Raw genomic sequence first — 23,458 nt, forward strand, 5'->3', positions numbered from 1 at the left:
CAGAGCTGTTACGGTCGAGGTTTGCTGGGTGTCGTAGGTGGAGAATGATTATGGTGAAGTCCGGCACCACCACCTCTCTTCGCGGCTTTCCTCCTCTTTTGCTTTGCTACCAGAACATGCGCGCCATTTTGTCCGGCGTGGGATGCAAGAACTTTGACGGGAGAGAGAACGAGTGCGGAGATAGATATAAAGAAAAATACTTGGCGAAAGTAGTATCTCTGTTATGCGGGAATACAATCCGCGTCCCAACGATCCCAAGGCAATCGTCGTCACCACTCAGCTATCCAGATACGCCAGCAGAGCGTAGCATAGCACAGCTTTGTATAGTATACAACATCAAGGTGGTGATGAAGAGAGAAACGTTAGTGGAAAGAGAGAGATAGTGAAAGGGAAAGAGGAGAAAGAAAGGAAAGAAAGTGAAAATATGGACAGAGAGAAAGAGATAGAAAAATATAGACTACGACGAGCGAAGGGGCATGATTAGCCTCGTATGACATGCAGCAAGAGGTGGGATAGAGACAGGTGTGAGCGTGAAAGCATAGCCATTCGAGAAGTAGCTAGGTGCCCACCAGTTCTGCCGAGACCAAGATTTGCGCGACTCGGTGCAAGGGGCGCTAATTTCTTTAATTTATATTCCCATGTCAACATTTCAATGCATTTCGCATACCATGCCTTCTGTAAGGATTTCGGCCGATGACAATGTCACATGCGCGGTTTCGGCGTACAGACATATCGCCGCAGACAATGGTTCACGCACTCTCGCAAGGGCTTTTCCCGGCGGCGAGCGACTCTCTCTTTCTCGTTGGCGCGGCAGACGTGGCCGCTTATCAGCTTTTCAATTTGCCATAAATTACGACAAGCCCCCCCCCCCGGCCAGTCGCCATGTATAGACGCACGTGGGCAGAGATAGGAGGCGCTCTCGCCGGCGTTATAAGCGCGCGGGCGATGGCGAGAGCTTTGCGCACGCGCGCCGCGACGCTCACGGCACTTGGTGGTCGTAAATTGCGCTATCGCGATGGCCGTATCGCGCCCCGCAAGTGCACCCACTCTAGCCGCACATTGGATTCCACTTTCAGCCGCGCCCCCGTGGCTTCGAACGCGGTCCAGCACACCGCTCTCGAGAGGAACACGTCATCGCGCTGCTCCCGTCACCGTGCCCGATGTGCGCGTTTGTCCGCGAGTATATACTGGCCTCAAGCTATGCTATAGGTCGCCAGAGAGGAGTTCAAAAGGGGCATATGCCCCCGCTCCAGCAAGCCACACCACCACCCCAGCCCTTGTAGCCGTCCAACAACACGAGTGTGCACAGCCCAAGACAATACCTTGCAGACACCCACGGAGACAAGGGAGGGAGAAAAGGACGATGGGAATTTATAGAGATATAGAAGCTGTGATATCAGCTTTAATCAATGTTCTGCATGTTGGGTCAGGGCAACGGGTGCAAGATAGAGAGAAGCTGCCAATTAACAGTATAGAGATGATCGTTCATGATTATTGAAATAGGTTGTTTAACATGTATTGGTAGCCCCTAAAGGCAACGTAGTGGGTGCATAGCAAATTCGAAAAGGTTTTTATGCACTAAGTGTTTGAATTTTTGGAGCATTTATATGGGCGCGCTGGCAACTCCTTTTCGCAGACAAAAAGACCAATGATTGCCCCACCGGAATCGCACATGTCTGGTTGACTTCAAACACTCACAAATCAGTGTTCGACGGTGTTAAAAAACAGCAATTCAATCTAGCCTTTCACGCTTGTTCGCCTCTGTAAATGATGTAAATGATGTTTTGTGGATACGTAACTGCATTTGCAAGAAAAATAACTTTTGTTTTCATGTCTAACAATGATGTCATTCGCTTCACATAGCGTTGTTCTTTCTTTGCTTTTTTTAGTAGAAGAAACAGTAACGGTCTCTAAGTGAAAAAGAAGAAAGACAGTCGAACGTAACAAGTAAAAGCGTTCAAAGACGATATTCCATTGTCCAAGTGTGTAGACCAATACCTTTTTTTTATTATATCAGCCGCCGAGCCAACACGCAGTCACTCATTCCCACAATTGCTCAAAGCTCTCTGCGCCATTAACTTTCCCAAAAAGCCATAACGATGGAACATGAGCTCCGGGATCAGGGGTCACCTACTTAAATGGCGTTCCACCGAATCTCGGAGGTCGCTGCGGAAAGCGGTCCTTTGTAAAACACTCCTCCTTCCTTCAGATCGAGCTAATTTCATGCCAGATGCAAGCAACAGGTGAAGGCACGTGAGTGCTAGCAAGAATCGCGCAGGCCAGTGCTTAGGTGAACGCGTTCGTCCAGGACCACGAACAAATTGGGGAAATGTACAAGGTCGTCATCATTTAAGGGGAACACCTCATCAATATTAAAGCTGGTAAAACTATAAGGATTATTATACTTCACGAATGCCCGCTATATCACGGGTAATTATATCATTGATCAACGCAACAATAACTGTGCGCATTACCCATTAAGTGTCACCTTCCATAAGATCTTGAATACTAATCAGGTATAAACCTCTGGTGTGGACGGCCGTGTACGACAGGACAAAAAAAAAAAAACTGACACAAGGAGCATGAAGGTTAAAAACCTGGGTTTCCTTTAATGAGTGCGCCGAAGAACATTGCAATGTGGGCGCCGCAGTAAAGTTCAACAAGAATTAACTGGTTGGTTTATGGAGTTTCACGTCCTGATCGACTGATGCTGTGAGAGAGACGCTGCAGAGGAAGGCTCCGGATACCTTAGACTGCATGGAGTTGCTCAGCATGCACTGACATTGCACAGTAGACGAGTCTCTAGTATTTTTCCTCCGCCGAGATGTAACCACGGCCGGTCAACTTTCGGGTCAACTAATTGGGGAATAACGTAAACTGCTACGAAGCCTTCCCAACCGAGGTAAGAAAACTTTTCAGTGTTCCAGCTTATCAAGTGTCTCAAACAAGCAACATGGACATTCTTAAACCACCGAAAAATGTTCGCGGCGTACCTCGCTCCAGGCATCCGGCGATCAATCCCTCTGAAGTAAGCATCAACATTGCCTCGCCATAGCCAGCGGTGGAAATCGAGGGGAATACCCTCCGCCATTGGTTATACCCAATTCGGCTTGTGTGTGCGTGTGTGTTCATGTGTGCGCGTCTGTTCATGTGTGTGCGTCTGTTCGTGCGTGCGTGCGTGCCTGTTCCAATCATCAAGATTCGCTGAGGTTTTCTCCTGTGAACAATTCTAGCAGCGAATACGCTCTTGTGAATAGGCCTCAGTGATAACACCACCTTCGTTATTAAGAAAGTGACATTGTACCAAGAATTATAGCTGAAAACTTGGAAGAAAAGCATTAGAGAGACCACTCGGACACAATAAGCTGGACATCTTTTCTACGCCATCGAATAGAAATGAAATAATTAATTAATTATATAATTAAATATTTATTTATTCATATGTAGAGTTTAACGTCCCAAAACCAACATATGATTATGAGAGACTTTCGACCACCCGGGGTTCTTTAACGTGCACCCAAATCTGAGCACACGGGCCTACAACATCGAATAAAAATGAATTGCATATTTACTAGTACAACGTTTTTCTTTAAAGTTCATGATTATGAAAAGTACATACGTTTAAGATCAGAAGAATACAAGGCTCAACACCAGAGTGCAGGAAACTGTTTTAGCAAAGATTGCGAACCGTTCTTCAACCTTCAATTTTCCAGCCCTCCCTCCACTACACACCCATGAAAAAAGAAAAAAAAAATAAAGGTGGCGCTCACGCGGAAATGCTCTTGCAAAGACTCGGTGAAGTGAGGTAAACTTCAAAGAAGCAGCGTAGAGGGGGAAAACGTCGGTCGTGTGGTTTATTTCACTCGACTTTTGGCTACCCCGCCAAAAACAGGATTTTTTTTCTCGGCCGCACCTATCGGCGACCCACCGAAAATACACCTACTCTACCGGGAACTGTTGCCACACACGCGATGCCGCTGCCGTCCGTCACTTTCACCGACTTGCCTCTGGCAACCATGGCAACGAGGCATATAGCGAGCGACGTGTCAGCGATGAGATATCGCGTCAGCAAACGACGGGTGTCCTGTACTACAGTGATTTATGCTGTCAATAAATAATAAAAAAACAGTCACAGCACCCATTATTCTAGGCATCGCAAGCTTTGTATATCAAACTAGGTTTCGCAGTATCTCCAAGATCGTATGCTTTTTGCAAGCTATCTATACCTCGCCTGATTTTGCAACGATTACGAAAGCACTACTTTACTTAATCAACAAATCAGTGTGACCACCTGGATGTACTCCCCCAAGTGTGCTTGTGATTTATTTATTTATTTATTAGAATACCCTCAGGGCCCGTAGGGCATTACAGAGGGGGTGGGTACAACATTTTATAACACACAAGAAAAAAAAGACAAAATAAAGAAACAAGTGTCAGATGCGCAAATCAGGAAGGCAACATAAGTCAACTAAAAATGTACAAGTAAGAATTCAAGCACATACAAGACAAAGATAGATAATGGAAACTGCGTATAGTTACAAGCATTGCTGAGAAATTGCAGTCTTGAATAACAAAGGGTCTGTTATTGTTACAACGGAAGAGGGAAGGTGGCTCCAATTGGCGGCTGTTTTCGGTAAGAAGGCTGCTGAAAAGAATTTGGTGCGGCAAAACGGAATGGCAACCTTATGCTGGTGATCAATGCGCGATGAGTGGTATGACGGTTGTGAAATGAGGTCTCGCTTCATTGATGGATTGTGAAAAATATCTTATGAAAAAAAAAAATGCAGTCGCGCCAGTTTCCTCCGGACAGTTAAATTGGGCAGGTCAAGGTTAGATTTCATTTCTGATATGCTAGCAGTACGGGAATAATTAGAACAAATGAACCGAGCTGAGCGGTTCCGAACAGATTCTAACGCGTTGATTAAATTTTGCTGCACGGGATCCCATATAGCGGACGCGTACTCAAGCTTTGGGCGAATTAGTGATCAGTATAATAGAATTTTGAGGGACAGCGGAGCGCGAGAAAAGTTGCGGCGTAAGTATGCTAGCGTTCGGTTAGCGTTATTACAGATGTAGGTAACATGCGTGTGCCAAGATAGATTGTTGGTAATGTAAACGCCGAGGTGCTTATATGAAGAGACATGCTGGAGGGGAACGGCGTTAATTCTGTAGTTACAGGGGGGAGAAATAGATCGCCGGGTTATTGAAAAGCATTTAGATTTGTTAGAGTTGAGAGTCATAAGCCATTTATTGCACCAGGTTGAGACAGTGTCAAGGTCTGACTGTAGAGATTGGTTATCAGATTCATTGTTTATTTCGCGGTAAATTACACAATCGTCTGCAAATAACCTTATAGCGGAGTTAATGCTGTCGGGGAGATCATTAATATATATAAGGAAAAGTAAAGGGCCTAATACGGAACCTTGGGGTACGCCGGATGTTACTTTAGAAAGAGGTGAGTTATAGTCATTAGTTGTTACAAACTGAGTGCGATTAGTCAGAAAGCATTCAATCCATTTAAGAATGTTCGGGTCAATGTTTAAGGCACTAATTTTCAGGAGGAGTAATTGGTGATTCTGCCCATCTCTCTTTTTTTTTCTGCGTCTCTTCCCCCCCCCCTTTATTCCTACCTCTGGAGAAGACTAGTAAACCGGACGTTCATCTAGTTAGACTGCTTGCCTTTCATTGCTTCTCTTTCTCTTTCAGTGCCCGCGATCGAGTCACCTTTCACAAAGCGACGATGTCACGCTATGACATCATTGTGTGACGTCACAGTGACGTCAAGAGTATTGTCGTTCACTCGTGTTGACGCCGACTGAGGTCAATGTTGTCGTTTCATGAGGCATCCGAGGATTTCGGCTTAAAAGGAAGCGCCGTTTTTACGTTGGTTCCACGTAGTGGCTGCTATTTTCACATAACAGTGAATGAGTAATAAAATTTTCGTTTTGTTTTTATTGGGGGTGGGGGACCTCGACGTTGTCCGACATACAGCGATCCTTCCCCCTTACTTGAAAGTTTGGCGCATATGAGGAATCCACTCTCATCCCTGAGCACTACATGCGATTTCAGTGCTAACGTTCAGGGGTCCGAGATTGGGTCCGAACAAGTAAGTGTGGTCGAGTGTAATTTTGTGCCCTGTCCCATAGCGACAAATATTTCGGGCAAGAGAGGGGTGGCGCTGGCGCAGTGTACCACCTTTTTCTCCACTGGGACTGTCTGCACTGTCAGTAAGGTGTAGCGACTAGTGAACGCCAAGCTTAGTCGCAATCTGTACATTATGCTTGTGCTGCAACTTTTCATGGTTGGCGGTATTTTAATGGGCATGTCTGAGTGAAACTCGTGAAGACGACGGTGACTATGGCTACTCAAAAGCGCGTGCTACCTCTCCTGCCAGCATCTCAGGCGCTTGGTCGTGCGCCCTACCAGGCTGCAGAAATTAGGCGCCTTCTTAATTAAACCACTAGCACCACCAACATCTCCCGAGCTTATATGTGAAAAAAAAAAGCAGATCGGGTGATTTGGGCAACAAATGGTCCGATGAGTCGCCGACTGGGACGTTCAACCCGAACGCAATGAAACGTCTCTTCTGATCCGGTGCATTCATGTTCTCATTATCTACCGAGTCGGACGAAAGTGTCCCGCTTGCCTTTTTCTAACATCGCCTTGGAGTCGCTGCACGCGCACGGTACTCACAGCGTGAGAGGAGAGGAGGGGGTGCAGCGTCTTGCCCGATTCCACGTCGCCGCGCTGGTGGGCCAAAGGACCACCTGCGCAGAGAGCCCCGCGTTTTAGGTAGTTCTCTGAAAATCCGCCCACTTCCTCGGACAAAGCGGGCCGAGCCGGCCCTTAAGGCCGCGCGCGAGGTGTGAATTTCGCCGGCTCGTAATTACAGGTTTGGCGCGCGCCCGTCCGACGCCGCCTCGCATCGGCCAGCAGCAGGAAGTGCTGATCGCTCAGTCACGCATCGCAACATGTTACGTCGGGGCCCCAGCGTCTAGACTAGACTCTACACAGAACTCTCTAAATGGCTCCCCTCTCGCGTTGAACACACCACCGGACATACGATCACTATGTCACTCTCTCTCTCTCTCTCTCTGAATTTAGTTTTGTTTTCACGTTTAACCTACGGTACCAGTTTCCTGGCCCTGGCCTGTGGGAGCCACTGAGCTCACTAATGAGCGTTTTGTGTCACTGCGCAGTTCCGCCCCTTCAATCGTGGCGCGCAGTCGCTCTGCACCTGACGTTTTGAGCGTCTAAATTGGTGCCCGACGCTCAAGGTCGTGGAGTCGTTACGATGTCGTCTTTCTCTGCAATACACAATTGAAGTGCGTGTCAGCCTGCTATTCGATGCGCTGCAGCGAGATGACCGCGTTTCAGTCGGTCCACGCTTCACGTTATGCGCGGCATAACACTCATTCTCTTCAGCGTTGGGACATAGCCAACATGCGAAGGCAGTTCGCAAGAGACATGGAAGCAAGAGAAATTGCGTTGAAGTGTGGGACTGCACGCAGGGCACATCACACGTGATTGTAAAAACATATTCCTCCAGAGTGAATGAGTGAGTGAATAAGTGAGTTTCAACAGACGCAAAGTTGTACATGTCCGTTTTGGTTTGGTACCGGTTTGGTTCCGCCGCGCTAGCCGGGTTTGGTCCCGGACCAAACCGGGCTAGCCGCTATAGCCAGTGGAGTTCTGGACGAAATGCCCCCACCCACATTGATTGCTAACTGACAGCAATAACAAACGTTTATTTTTTTTCCTTCCCTTCGACGTGACATTCATTTCGTCCTAGAGGACACTCGGTTCAATGAAGTATTAAAGAACGACAGAATGGCCATATTATCACAACAGCACGTTTCGGTAAGGGTAATGTCAAAGACGTACTTTGGTGGAATGATGATATATGGTGTTTTATAACCCAATAGTCAGTGAGGGCCTATGAGCGCCAAGTGATGAAAGTTCTGGTGGGAGGTGTACTGCAAAAGACATTACTTGCGCAGTTTAGTCGCAATATATATATATATATATATATATATATATATATATATATATATATATATATATATATATATATATATATATAATTGGAACTGAATGCAGCAAAAACTGAGTGGAAAGTAGTAATTGCATGCGACTTGCAAAACAAGTCGTTCTGCGGGTCCCTCTCGAAAGAAAGTAGAAAGAAGAAGAAAGAAAACGAACAATAGCTCACCGAGTTAGCATTCGGAATGACGAAACAGAAGCACGTGCTTCCCGCCCAGGTCGACCAGATAAGAAAACGAAGATGCACACGGCGAAGGTTTTTGTGCCCGGCTGCAGCCAGCATGCACTGCATGCCGTGCGCCAAGGCGGCGGCAGAGGAGACCCGACCAGCTGTGCGCTCGAACCACGCCGAGCATACCGACACGTTGAAGCCCGACTTGGGTCAGCGTCTCGTTCCTGTTGTTTTCTCTCCTAAATCAGGAAGAAGCACCGGAAACTGAAACCGCGCCCCGCCCGCATCCACATACACACGCAGGAGCGCGAATTCCGCTCCCGTCTGCCACGCTTGAGTCGCGTCAGCGTGCTGCGCGAGTCGAGGTATCTTGCTTGCGAGCCGTTTCGCAGACGGACGGCGGTCTGTCCATACGTTTATGTGCCCGTTTTGTGGCACGCAAGCCATGTCGGGCGGCCGTATAGCCGCAGTTGGCGCTTTGTCCCCGTGCTAGCATCAACACCGCGGCTCGTTCGCAGCTGCAGCTGGCGTCGTTGCGCTGTCCGATCGAATTCCTTGCCTCAGTGCGAAAGAATTAGGCCTAGCATTTACCGTAGACCCGCCAAATGGATGCGAAACCAAACAGAGGTTTCTCGTGTGTGTACGTATTGTATGCGTATAGTGAACAAAGCTGAAGAAATTAATGTCCAGGCATACGTTACTCTGGCTTCGGAAACGTAGTCAGGAGACAGTATCGTGAACACCCCCACCCCTTTCGTCTACATATTTTCTCAATACCCATTGTTTCGAAATGTTCACTCAGCAAGGATCTGTGTCTATGTGTGCCTAAATTTGTCAAGTCACCATGGGCATTTATTTTATGTACGCTACAAGAAAACCTACTGAAGATTTGTTACCAGCGAGCCCGCATCGCATCCTTCGTGAATCATATTTGTGACGCGCCCTATTTGAGATAAATATGTATCCTGATACCCAAGTGCATCTTCATCTCGACTTCGTCCAGCTTTTCTTCTTTTCCATTTTTGTTTCGCGCCTCTGCACACGGCGACCACAATCCAACGAGCCCTCGGCTAGCATTGTGCATACAATCTCAACATAATAAATAAATAAATAAATAAATAAATAAATAAATAAATAAATACCAAGGCACTTTGTTTCCTTTGTTTCTCAAAAGTGCGGCGACAAACGAGGTCCGCTGAGACTCGGCCCATATCGCCGCGCTCTCACAGTTTTGCCATCGGGTTTCACGCTGCGTTCGGCTCGCACGCACTCGACTGCCGTGCGCGCCGGGCCAGTCGCGTGGAAACGAAGCTCGGGACGGTGCTTTTTCGAACCAGCGCGGTGGGAGAGATCGGAGCACTGCGCCGCTGCGAGTTTTCAAACCAGCAGCAGCACGTGCGGCGGTTTGTGACAGCGCAACCAGCAGCGAGCGGGGACCAGTGAAGTGAAGTCGGCGGCGAGCGCCACCACAAGGGCAGTAGCGGCGGCGGGGACCGGTGAAGTGGCGTCGGCGGCGAGCGCCACCACAAGGGCGGGCCCTTGTGCCGTCGCGCGTGGGAAGCGGGGTAGATTGGCTTAGCCAAGCGCGCTTGGTACCGAGAGATCGCGGTCCCAGATCTCTTTTCCCCGATGATCGCATCACTGCCGGGTCATTAAGAGCTCTCCTGCGGCCGCGGGAAATACGCGCTGACTCTGCAGCCCCTCGTGTGTACGCAAAAAAAGGATTACCGACGGACCGCCAGTCCGAGCGTCCCCCTTTCTAGTCTCCGGCAGGACGTATACTTTCTTTCTCGTGTAACTTTCAAGACCTTTCGAGTACGCCCGGTTTCCCACTCGAAGTCATCGCGTCTTCTGTTGTTTAGCCGACTTGCGAGTCTGTTTTTCTTTTTTCTCTCTCTCTCCAAAAGTCCGGCGGCAGACACACTTGGAAGCCGAAGGAGGACATCGTGCGATCTGGTTTTGTGGAAACGCGCTTACATGAATGGCCCGTCGTATAGCGTGACTGCAAAGAAGTTGGTCGCAATTTATATCTCTCACAAAGATACATTTCAGTTAACAACGCTCCAGAGCGGTGGTCTATAGCTGTCGGCTGCTCCGCTAACTGCGTAATTCCGGGTGAATCGGTATCAACGACCACCTGCACTTTTACTGTTTATTCGCTGTTCACATCCACGTCTTTTTTTTTCTTCTTCTTCTTTCGGAAAATATTCGTCCTGTTACTCTTAACTTCGAAAGGCAGTCGTTCGTAAGTTCCTGCCGATGTTTCAGTTTCGTAGCCTACCGGGCCCAATCCTGGTTAACCTCCCCGTCTTCTTTCTATTCTTGATCTCTTTCTCCTGACGTCTGAAAGGGAGAATTATTTAGAGAGAGTGAGGGAAGTAAGCTTTAGTAAAGACGGACAGACTAAAGTCCAACTCCCAATGGTTAGTTCAGGATCCCCTGGTCTTTTTCACGAAGCTGGTTCTTTCTGGTGATCGGACGAGAACCGGCACATTCAGCGTGGTATGGCCGATGGCTTAATGAACTTTTTGCGTGGTAGTGGCCTATTGAATAGGCTATGGTCCCCCAGCTTACTTTTTTTCTCTTTCGCGCGTGTAGTTAGCTCTCTCATCTTTCTTCCGCGTCCCCCTTCTTCTTAGTGCAGGGTAGCAAACCGGATCTCAAATTTATGGTTAACCTCCCTGTCTTTTTCTAATTTCATTCTCTCTCTCTCTCTCTCTCTGGCCCTTTCTATCAATCAAAGCTTGTGCTTATAACTTGAGCTGGTGAGCTGCGACAGTAGAATCGATTAGGCTCTCCAAAGAAGCCAAGTTAAAGGTATGGCGTCTTCTCAATATCTTTACCAGCACGTGCACCTACTCCGTAGACATACAAAGAGAGGAATTCAATAATTGCTGGAAGCATAAAGAGGCCAAACAGAAGGTAATTCATGTGCTCGCACCGCAGAAAGATCGAAATCAGATGAAACTGACGCAGTACAAAGAGCACACCTTTTTCATTCCGGTCAAAGGAGAGGGGAAAAAAAGAGGGGTTGGGAGAAGACATCACAGATACGTCATATTTTACAAAGCGCGCTACCACTACGCGACCAACAGAATAATACACTAAGTGTTTTGTAGTGTCATGATAGTTTCATAACAAAAGCAGCCACAAAGCCCTAAAATCGCGCCCACAGCAAACCGCGAGCAGCCGCTGATCAGATTTATGGCAAAGCCCGCTAAACCGCAGTGCGCGGCTGCTATGCGGCGAAGAGAAACTTCCGCGATCCACTCAAATCGCTTTTCGTCTTCGACGGAAAGTGAGAGCGTTCCGTCTTCGCGGTGTGGGCGAAGGGAACCGTGAGCTGTTTTGTCACGCGGATCGCTTGGCTTTTTGGCATTGAACATAGCGTTCAGCCTCTGCGTCGCCAATGTAAAATAAAAAGAGGCGGAGGACGACAGGAAAGGGCCGTGTAATCTTCGACGACTCGTGCGCAAACCCTCCCTGTTTCCTATTATCTCTTCTATATTTCCTTCTCTCCTTTCAGCGTCAGTGAGCGCGACGCTGGGGTCACCACGTCTCCCTGTGCTCTCTCTCTCTCTCTCTTTTTTCATTTGTAACCGCGTTACTACACGGAGCGCAAAATGCGATCACGGCCAATTGGATTAACGCATGGGAGAAAGGATGGAGGCCATCACGGCGTAAACGGGAGCAGAGGGACGGTTGACAAAAAAAAATAGTAAAGAACCTAAAGTGATGAGAGAGGGCGACCATAAAAGCAGTAGACGGTAACAATATTGCGCGGTATGAGGGCGTAACGAGGACAAAGAGCAGCTTGTGCGTTGCGCTCGGAAATATCGGCTCCCTTGGTCGGCAGCGAGACGGTTTCGCAAAGAATCCTCGAGTTCTTCGTGCTTGAACCGCGTCGTCTTGTCTGGGGGAATCAGAGCGTGCGAACGCCTCTGTATTTATCAACTAAGTTACACCGGTCAGTCCACATACCAAAAACTCTTCAGAAATTAGATGTCATTAGTCGATTCACCGTTGTTTTTATCAGAAGCAGTATACCGGTAGTCACATTTCGTGGCCGTCTTCCGCATGTATCACAGCAGTGTTCGTTACAACCTTCTCTCCGGTAAGGCGTTGCCTAATATAAAAATGTTTGCATCGCTTTGCAATACATGTGGCTGCACTCCGGTATTTGTAGATGCGGAGATACCATCCATAGTTGTCAAACTATGGATAGTATTCTACTATCTATAGTTCACGTGCAAAGAGCGGAGGTATATGCGTCAGTCATCTGTCGCTATTGTTATCAGACAAGGAGCTCACGTGCCACCTTGGCACGTCCAGTGTAAAGTGGCATGTATGATTTTCTTACTTTTGTGCATGACCTGCTGTGCTCGGTTTTGTTCGTAATTGTGGTGTCTCTCTCTCTCTCTCTCTCTGTCTGTCTGTCTCTCTCTCTCTGTCTCTCTCTCTCTCTCTCTCTCTCTCTGTGCGTGTGCGTGTGCGTGCGCGTGCGTGTGTCAGAATCAATCTGTCAGCTGTGAGTGAGATAACGCTCTTCTCTGCTTTCTGGTTATTTATCGTTGTCTCACGGCACTGTATCAACCACTTTGTGATTTGATATTGGCTACCTGACGCATGAGCTTCTGTTACCATCAATCCGCCCACGCGTCATCCTTGTCAGGCTTTATCGTCTTCTCTCATTGGTCACCATCTTGGCTTTGTCGATCCTTTAAAACCGGCAAGTGCATTGCGTCGTGCCAGCGTCATTGTTGCGATCTTCACTGCCGTTCTTATAATTGTGACTCCCATGCCAACAAAGTACACTGCCTTTTCCTGTGCTGTTAAAGCTTATAGTTGTGCGGCCTTCAACATTTGTCGAACTTTTCGGATTATCGAAGTCGATTATCAAAGTCGGCCCCGATATCTCCGCATGGCAATCGTTTTCACCTTATCTCTGTAATTTTCTCAAAACTCTTTTCTCTCACTAAGTATCATGCCTTAAAGGCGATTCTATATCGCATTGTAAAGAAATAATAGCCTTGAGTGAAACCTTCACGGCTGCGATCTCAATCTCTCTCCCTCTCTCTGTAAGACAATGCGTTGCCAGATTACGAAAAAAAAATGGTGATGTCTGCAATCGTCGCCCGTCTTAATAACTTATCATTCGCCACTAAACGTTAAGTTAAACCTTTGCCGCGAAATAACGCTCAAAGTTTGACCTCGAAACATCAAAGCACTTCGTAAGAAGCAAGAAACCGAATGTTCGACATAGGCGCGCGTCTTTCCATGCGAGCCTTCTCTCGTGATGCTTCGGAAACATAGGAGGACTCCCGAGCCTAGTTGTATTTTTAACCTCGACCATTTTCTACGCGGCGTTATCAAAGTGCGGACCGTGCCGAAAGGAAGCACCCCTCGAGGGGACCCATATTTTTCTCTTAATTTCTTTCCCTTTTCCCATTATAGTCGACCAGCAGAAAACAAAGGGCCGACCCGTTCGCCAAAGTTTTTTTTGTGCGTCTCCAGGAGGAGAAAAACACGCAGAGATTTATGTTCGGCGATTTGTGAATTCGCTCCGCTTTCCCCTTCATTCCTCCTCGACATGGCTGGTGCATTGGTTGCGTTTCCCTTTTAGGAGTACGCGCGCGGACCAGAAAGACAGGGTGCGGTAATGTGAGCGTATTTATCCTTCGGCCGGGGGACCGAGCGGACCATAAGTCGAGCGGGGAAGTCACGCCTGCGCTACAGAAGCTAGAAAAAAGCCCTTGCGAGGTCATAAGAATGTGGTGGCGAGAGCAAACGTCCCTAAGAAAAAAAGAAAAAAGAAAAAAAGAAGCGAAGATGTGCCGTACATCGTCAACTGGTGACAACAATGGGGCTCTGGCTACAGCTGTTCCAATGGCCCTGGTATATACTGCACTAACTTGTCGCCGCTCGAACGCCGAAACGGCGAAACATGCTGACAGGATAACGACGCAGAAGGCATTCTGGCGGAGACTCAGTGTTGTATAACTTGGCAACGCGGCAGCCTGAAGACGGCTGTGGCGGGACAGCGTGTTCCACTAGTATTTTGGGGGCTTCGGGGGCACTGGAGAATTTATGGTGCACGGAATTACCTGTTTTTAAGACCAAGAGCCGTTAGTTTTTATGCTTGGGAAAAGAACACAGCTGTAGCAAGTTGAATGGGTTTCTACAAAAGCTACAATAGTAGCACACCTTCAATTGGGCTGCGCCTGAAGATAAGCATACTTTATGCGCCTCAGTCATCTGCACCAAGTAAGCACTAATTCACCCAAACACGGGTTTTTTTTTGATAAGCGTGTGTTTATTTGTATGATCAATACATTTTTCTTGTTGCCGTCCTTATTCTGGTTCGTATTTGACTGAGAACAAATGAAAATTTTTCTCCTGGAGAACGAGAATGAAATTGAGCTTTGCGGCATTCCACAGGGTGGCGGAAAGTTTCCAGTTTCCCCTTTCAAACACGAAAATGATTGAACCGGAGTCCTTTGAATGAATTGTAAAAAGCCTCAACTCGTCATCAAAACCGACTGATTTACCACAAATAACGCGCATGTGTGTACCCGAGCATCGTTGATTGATTTGTGGGGTTTAACGTCCCAAAACCACCATATGATTATGAGAGACGCCGTAGTGGAGGGCTCCGGAAATTTTGACCTCCTGGGGTTCTTTAACGTGCGCACAAATCTGAGCACACGGGCCTACAACATTTCCGCCTCCATCGGAAATGCAGCCGCCGCAGCCGGGAATCGAACCCGCGACCTGCGGGTCAGCAGCCGAGTACCTTAGCCACTAGACCACCGCGGCGGGGCACCCGAGCATCGTCCTCTTTCGTTTCACGTCAGGTTAATCGACCTTCACGGCTGGGATTCAAAACCGCGGCTACGATAGTTCGGTTCCAGGCCGTGGCGACTGGCTGAACCACCAGAGCTGCTGGTTATAGAACGTCATGCTATGAAAGAAGATTGATTGACATGTGGGGTTTAACGTTCCAAAACCACCATATGATTATGAGAGACGCCGTAGTGGAGGGCTTCGGAAATTTAGACCACCTGGGGTTCTTTAACGTGCACCCAAATCTGAGCACACGGGCCTACAGTATTTTCGCAATGCATTGAAAATGCAGCCGCCGCAGCTGGGATTCGATCCCGCGACCTGCGGAACAGCAGGCGCGTGCCTTAGCTACTATAGACAACTGTGGCGGGGCAAGCTATGAAAGTTATAAATCCAAAGGCTTCCGCTGTACGATATCCGTCAGCCCAATATGTAGATTCAGTACGTCAAAGCGTATAATTTGTTATCACATGCTCATAATTTGTTATCAAACTTTGTATAATTTTTCTCCTAATGCGTTTTTTTCTGTTCGTTTTTTGTTTATATAAGTTGTGCAATGAGCATTGCACTTATTTTCTCTGATTTCGCTCCTGGCTGTCGGACGTTAAGTCCGGGGTGAAGGCCTCGTCAGGAGACGTACGAGTCTCATTTTGCCTTGCCTCGTGGACATATTTCATGTCATGTAACTATGTCCGAAATAAACTGAAACTGAACTGAACTGAAGTGAAACTGACCTAGGATGTCTAATGTCGCAGGCTGCTGGGCATGCCGAGCACGTACCAAAACATGCTGACGCTGAAGGCGTCGGCGCACTCGGAGAACTGCCACAAGCTCCGCTACCAGGTGAAGGAGAACCGGGACCTGTGCGTACTCAGCCACCGCGCGCTGCAAACGGTGAGCCGCGGCGCCAAGCTGGGCATCGACGAGTGCCAGTTCCAATTCAGGGCCAGCCGCTGGAATTGCACAACCTTCCACAACATACCCTCCGTCTTCGGAGGGGTGCTCAACGTCAGTAAGTATACACGCATGCCTTTGCATTGTATAAAGAATTTTTTGTTTTTGTTACGTCGACAAGGAAAGCAGGCATGAATATTGCAGGCTTGGTTCCCTTCCTTGTTGCTTTTACCTTTATTCTTAGACGGAAGGGTCAATTTAACGGTGCACTTAGCGTACAGCGCTACGTTTGGATGCAGTAGTCGTGTGTGCATAACTCGGAAATCCGAAGGTCAAGACACTTGCCTCGAATGCATTCTTGAGGATTAAAGATAAAGATGTCAATGCATGAATGAGGAAGGGATTAGACGAGGTTAGACGGGATTTACTAGTAAAGTCTTGTATAGTCGCACTTTATTGCTTCTGTACCACATGACATATGCAATGTGTCCAGCGTAATACGGAGCTCACGAATTGCACGTTTATACACTCCTCAAACCAGATTAACTCTTTCATTATACCGCTTATTCAAATCAATCACCAGTTATCGACGCTTCGAATCGTCGATTTTGGTATGTTGAATTCGTTCCTCTAACTCTCAGCGCTTTCTAGTATACTTAGTCCAACCACTCAACTTTCAGATTCAGTTTGAATGTGCCCGTTTTGGTAACATGGTGATTTTTTACAGACCTTTGTGCTAATCAATGTGCGTGTGTTGTTGGGGAAAATGCACTTGGCTGACGAGCTTGATAGAAGTGCGAGCCCCTCGTGTTTATATTCGTAGCAGTAACATCAAAGTTATGTAATCAATAGAATCGTTGCAAGTCAAACATCAAATCATGGTGTCTGCTTCGCAACCTGACAGTGTTGAGCAGTAATAATTGTCAAATATTTATGCCAGATTTTCAATAAACAGCTATTGCCAGTAGTCAGGGAAAATTTATTCTACAAAAAAACACATTCTCGATGGTCCGCCGCATGTAGAAAGTGTGAAGGTGGCCTTGTTAGCCTGTTTACAGCAGCTTTGGTTTCGCCTGTATCGTTATATCAGACACAGGGGCACATCTATTGTCACTAGTCGCTTTTTTTTGTTTATTGATGTGATGTGAAAAGATGGTGGCGCACCAATAGGGCACCGGCTACTTCTTATCGCTTAAAAGTGTCTAATAACGAAGTTCACTGAATGTCTCCAAGCGTAGCGCCTGTGGCGTCGTCGTCACACGCGCATGGGTGCGCACCTGCGTTGCAAAAGAACACGCGCCGCTCGACAATGTCTTGAAACCGCATCTGAATTGAGCGAGGACGAGCCGAGTCCGAGAATGACAGCACCTCAGCTTCAAAGCTTTATGGCGACGCCATTTTGCATCAGCCTGAGACATTCAGAGCCGTTCGTGGGTTTGTTTTGTTTACGGCCTCAAGCTGTCTCCTCCCCTGCAAGTGCGTCTATAGCTCCTGACATTTGTGCACAATCTTAGAGCTGATCTGGTTCGGTGCGATATTCCACACGTTGTCACTTGGGCCGCAGAGTCCTGGCGCCAGCCGCAGAGATTCTCCTCACAATGCGAAAACCATCGAAGCACATCTTGGTTCTGACTACGGAGCAGCGTGAGAAATTAAAGGATCGCGTGATAAAGTTATTTTCTTTTTTTGAATGCCATGTGCAAATGCAAAAAAAAATGCTTCGATGCATATATTGAAACGCCAAACTATGCAGAGTGAGGTCACTCATGGAAAGAGGCGATGCTATAGACGAAATATCGAGGTTCGTTGGACATATTATTCATAGAGAAATTATTCACATCATGGGCATCCATCTATATTGTAACACCTGCCGGCTCTTATCGCAAAAAAAATATTAAATTTGATGAGGAAAGTGTACGAGTCACTCGTGTCACGAAAAATCGAACAATGCTTCACCGCATGACACGAGCAATGAAGCAGCACTTTAGTTCCGATTGTCTATATAAATATAAACATTTTATACAAACTTTATCATTTTTATACTGTTCCTGGATCATTTATCTTCAAAATGTATATTCTGTATCTCCTTCGTATCGCTTTTTTTGCATATATAGTGTTTTTTATTGCACTGTTTACCAGCTGGCGACTGAAATACAATTTTCACATTTTTATCCATCCCATTATTTTTGCTCTATACAATACATTTTTTGAGAGAGCATTTCCTTGTGCGAAATTTGGCATGCTTCAATGCGTCCTGGAGTACTTTTTAAACTGGGAAAACTCTTCCGGAGACATATGAAAAATAATAATTTTTTTGCGTGGTTACGAAATAGTTGAGAAGAGCTTGGAACGCACGCTACTGGACTATATGCACACTCAGAACGGCGCTGATAGTTTTGTACGAATCGGTGCGCACGAGTCGGAAAATTGTGTTACGTTTATCCGCACATATTCAAGTATTCCTACGGAGCTCACATGCTTCTTCCTTCACTTGACAGTCATCTGCTTGACCACCTGGAGAAATATATAAATAGCCGACATTCCTTCCGTAAGTCGCGCCACTGTAGCGCTCGTTTGGGTGCTTACAGACTCTTTTATCCGTGTTTTCTCACGCTATACGGCCGAATCTCCAGCTAAAAAAAAAAATGAGCCCATGCACTCCTCCCCTCTGTAGACGAACTTCCTATCTCGCTTATGGTCCATGGACCGAGTGTGGCACGGTATGCACCGTGTCCTGCGCGACCGTATGGCTGACGCGGCCACGGCCGGAGGAGACCACCAGACGACGTCCCGCGGACATTCCTTCGCGCTGCGCCACCTAGGTACCCGGCGGCATACCATCGCGGAGGGCGCTCTTTTGCATGGCCGCCACGTATTTTTGGGGGGCGGCGGAGACACGGGGCCACTTTAGGGTCCGCTATCTTTACGACCAGGGGCCGGAGCTTGTCCGACGCCCACGGCTCCTTCTACAGCAGTGATGCAAGCATCGGCGGCCGATTATCGGTGACGCGGGCCGAGAGGGCGGCCAGCCGGACTGCTGACGCGCCGCTCGGAGGCGACGGGCGGCTTTACGACCGCCGGGAATGTCGCACGTCTCTTCCGCGCCTACGGGACGCGAAGCGAGCGGACGCTGCCGTTCGCAGCGATGTGGCCACCGTTCGAATATTGTCACTGTGTATCGCCTGCGTTGCACGCAACTCGTGTAGGGGGTGATTTTAGTGCGTATACAGCGTCGACACAGCGTGGATCCTTTGTTCGACACTTAACTCCCACATTAGGCGATATCGTTTCACTTAGTGATCAAGTGCGTTACGCTGCGGTCAGTGCGATCATAAGCGAACGAGTTCAAAATGTGTCCACAGAGCGTCGCATACGAGCATACTCATGTTCGCTTTGTCGTGTTGATATTTGCAGGATATCAAGAAATAACTATCACGCCAAGTGACGCGTATACGGTCGTGGGAAAGACACGTCAATAGTATTCACTGGCCAAGGGGTCTCCGCGCGTACGACCAGACGAAATACCGAAGGAACGGGGATTAGGCCGCCATTGTGTTTCTAGGACAGCTTCTGTCAAGGCAGCGAGACGTTGATGCATTGGTACGTGTTGCAGAAAAAAAAAAGAGAGAGAGAGACCCCCATCCTGCCTTGTGAAAGTGAATGTCCAGCGAAGCTGTGTCAAAGACCACACATGCTGGCGGGATGGTGCGGCGGGAGGGGGATATTTTTTATTACTTTAGCGTAATGGTAGCGATGATCACTTTGTGGCACTTGTTTTGTGGCTTTGTTCACTGGAACGGATACTGAGCTCTATGATGTATGTGTCTGATTGCGAAGGGAGATGCGCCGTTTGCCTTCAATAGCTGAAGGGCCCCGGAATCCCACAGAAGTGGTGGTGATAGTGGTTAGAAGATGAGAAAAGGCACCTAATTTCTGCAACCCGGTCGGGAGCACGGCGCAGTGCCTAAGTCGCGATTCAGTTGTGGCATTGCGGTTGTGCACGAGTCTAAAGTGCACGTGTACGTCGGCTCGTCTGCGCGCTTCTCCGAGTGACCTTCCTCAGCGTACGAAATGAAAACGCCACGAGCGCTCGCATCGCTAGCAGGGGAGCACCCGAGCACGACCTTCTGGTTTAGGGGCCTGCATGGTGTTTTTGTTTTTAGTCCAAAGAGACGGAACGGTTGCGAGATAGCAGCAAGAACGGTTGCATTTTGTAGTCGAATAAGATATGAACCCCAGTACGCCAGAGTAGTTACATTACGGTCACATGTTTTGTAGGTATCTGAACAATACGCCACATTCTCAGTATATGCTTGAATGGTGTCTCCATCAGGATCACCTTATATAGGTGGCTACATCGTGCAGAACCGACTACACTTTCCATCCCAGCATTGATTTTCATGTATGAAACTCAACGCTGTATGGCGGCAAAAATTTCCAAGTTGGCGCCATGGCAAACAAGCGCAGACAAACAAACTGCGCTTGTTTGCCTCTTCTCTTGTGTCCCGTTGGTTTGCGCTTCCAATTATTCTATTATGAATTTGTACCAACTAGCCCGCCTGTCAACCCTACTGCCATGGTTTATTTCTGGATATTTTGAGCTTCTGTTTCCGTGTATTTGCCGGCCATCTTTCTGTCTTATACGAAGATAAAACAGCAAGCAAGCTCAAAGAATAACCAGTGTTTGCAAGCTTTGCTGTATAGTGTTTGCCTTTACACGCACTTGTCCTTATAGCACAGTATACTGACGCCAGCTTCTAAGACAGAACCACGGCGCGTCAACGAGATTTCCGCAATAAAAATGAAGCCGAACCGTTAATCTTCGACCAGGTTTCGCTATACCTGAACGTGTAATAATATTACTGTGACTTTGTATCAAATTCGGTCCATACGACGTCAAGAAAAAACAGCTTCAACGTTTGATGCCCCTGCTAAGTGCGTGGCACAAAATTGTTCATGAAAGATATCTATCTACTGTAGACAAACTGTAAGCAGGCGCACCGAAAACAAAATAACTTAAGTTATTTGATTCATTAGCAACTTACCTGCGACTTGGATACCAAACGAGAGGAAGCCATATTGTGCTCGCCATAACCCGTTTTAGCTTATGTGAAGTCATTACTTACCAATGAATATTCACAACTTTTTACATATTGTCACTGTTTTTCACTATTTCGCAACAAATATGCCGCTAAAGTTAAACGACGTGGCTATAGCTTTACTGGTTTCAGCTTGAGTGTTAGCCTGCATATTGTTAGTCAAAAAATAAAGTGGTCTTCATATAGTATTTTTTTGTGAATTTCGGTATACAAGGAGAAATATGACCATGCCATTTGATCGTTTATAGCAAACGTGTTAGCGAAGTATCTTAGCCAATACCTAACAGTTTACAAAAATAATGTTCGGTGAACGGCCTCAGTTCTGACGTACATTCACAAAAGTTTGGCTCAGCACATTGCGGTTAACTCTAACCTCCCTTTTTTCCCCCATAACGAGCACTTTTAACCTGTTCGCCCACAAAGTACGTGCCGAGCGATCTCGTGGCGGTTACGTGAGAAATACGTAACGTGACGAAATGTGTAGCGAAGATTCTCGTCCCGAATGTAAACAGTGGCCACGCGCGAGCAGCTGAGATGAATGCAACAGACTATATAGAGCTTCTTGCCCTTGCGCTTCCCCGTAACAGCTAAGGCACTGAACGATCTTGGTTGGCACCTGTTTACGCTTCACTGGATCGTAAATCTGGCCAACTGCAACCAAGTGGCGCGTTTGACCAGCGGGACGCAATTGGCCCGTTGCCGCGTGTTTAGTCTGAAAGCGTCCGCTTTCTTGTCTTCTTGCAGTGTGCTGCCTGCCTTCCCTGCATGCAGTGTGCGTGCCTCCGTTGCTCTTCCACAGTCTATAGGTCGAAGAGAAGGAGCTGTCAGTGTTCTCCGCATCCCGTATGATGAGCGAAGCGTCGAATGTGTACGCTTTGCAGGGCCACGCGGCAGAAATGCGATGCGAGCACGCCTCCTGCAGTATACGCTCATGGCACCGAAAACTTCGGCGTGCACCGGCGAACTCACAACTCGATTGTGACGTGTTCAGCGGTGTAGACTTCTCCGGTGTGTGTGTGTGTGTGTGTGTGTGTGTGTGTGTGTGTGTGTGTGTGTGTGTGTGTGTGTGTGTGTGTTTGTGTGTTGTTTTATTGCGTAAGCTTGCCCTACGGCACCAATACACACGACACAAAATTGTGCAGCTGCGTTTGCTTCATAAAAGTCTATGAGGGATGTGTGGTGCGAAGATGTGTTATGTGTTTATCAGTGTGTATGTCATACCCATGACCCAACACCTGCAGGAGTAGCATGTCCCTGCGAATAGTCGGGCTAACATCTCTGTTGACTACAAATGAAGCCACAAAACGTCGAAATCAAAAAAAAAAAGCAAAGCGGCAGAAACAGAGACAGGGCAAAGACGTAGTTCTGCTCTGTTTCGGCCGCTCTGCTTTTTTTTTTCAGATTTCGACGTTTTGTGGCTTAATTCGAGTTAACTGAGTATGTACCAGCTTGTCCAACAATCAACTCTACCGGGGCAAACATTTCCCGCAGCATTTTATTAAAGCATTTCTATCTCGCTATCTCTCCATTGTCGCGTTCATTGACGTATTGATCCAGTATTGGCAGGTCGATCTATTATTTATATACTTACTTTGATTATTGCTTGCTTGATTGATTGATTGACTGATTGATTGATTGATTGACTGATTGACTGATTGATTGATTGATTGATTGAGCACATTCTATGGTGCGATAAAGAGACACTGCGCTTCTAAGGGGATGAGTGGGACGTTGCCAGACTTAATTGGAGATAATACAAGAAGGCAGTGAGTAACGGAAACGTAAATTAAACACCAAGAGGCTGAGACAAGAGACGTAACAGACACAGTTACCGTCGGACATTGCCGTTGTCGTTGCGGCATCGTTCTTCTGGTATACGTCAAACACAAATTCCATGCTACATATTGAAAAGTAACACCAGTAGGTATAGGAATAAAGAAAGAGTTGCCACTATAGATATCGCAAGTGCGCACCACCCATAAACGTGCAGCGCATGCCACACTTGCGTCTTTTAAAACACTTCGTAAAATTGTCTCGTTTTATTACTGCCTTTGTCGGTACGGTTTACATGTTCACAAAAGCAAGCCATATCCCACACTACTGCGACAAGGTATTTAACTGTACGTATACCGTACGCACGTCTCTCTAAAGCTTGTTCTGCATTTACAAAGAGAATGTCCCTCAGTGGATCTTCAAACAACGTTCTGTAGCGGGGTACAATTAATATTTCGAGCCAAGTTCAACTACCGTAAATAACGGCATATTGCTCGCACTGGCGAATTATTGTTCGCTAATTGATGAGTAATGTTTGCTGTTATAAACGCCATTGTTGTCCTGGCGTAGTCTCAAGCCAATAATTCAGTTTTTTACAACACTTTTCAAAGCAAAAAATATAAAAAGAAAGCCT

The 23,458-nt window shown here is 47.3% G+C and overlaps 1 protein-coding gene across 1 annotated transcript in view; it reads left to right on the forward strand.

The window, feature by feature from the left end:
- Positions 1-23,458, forward strand: part of LOC142817319 (protein Wnt-4-like) — a 56,168-nt gene that overhangs the window by 16,160 nt on the left and 16,550 nt on the right. Inside the window, exon 2 of the mRNA XM_075894359.1 lies at positions 15,814-16,070. Within this exon, the coding sequence (XP_075750474.1) occupies positions 15,814-16,070 (257 nt within the window). The remainder of the gene's footprint in view (positions 1-15,813; positions 16,071-23,458) is intronic.

This window comes from Rhipicephalus microplus, chromosome 1, assembly GCF_043290135.1.
Source record: "Rhipicephalus microplus isolate Deutch F79 chromosome 1, USDA_Rmic, whole genome shotgun sequence".
NCBI lineage: Eukaryota > Metazoa > Arthropoda > Arachnida > Ixodida > Ixodidae > Rhipicephalus > Rhipicephalus microplus.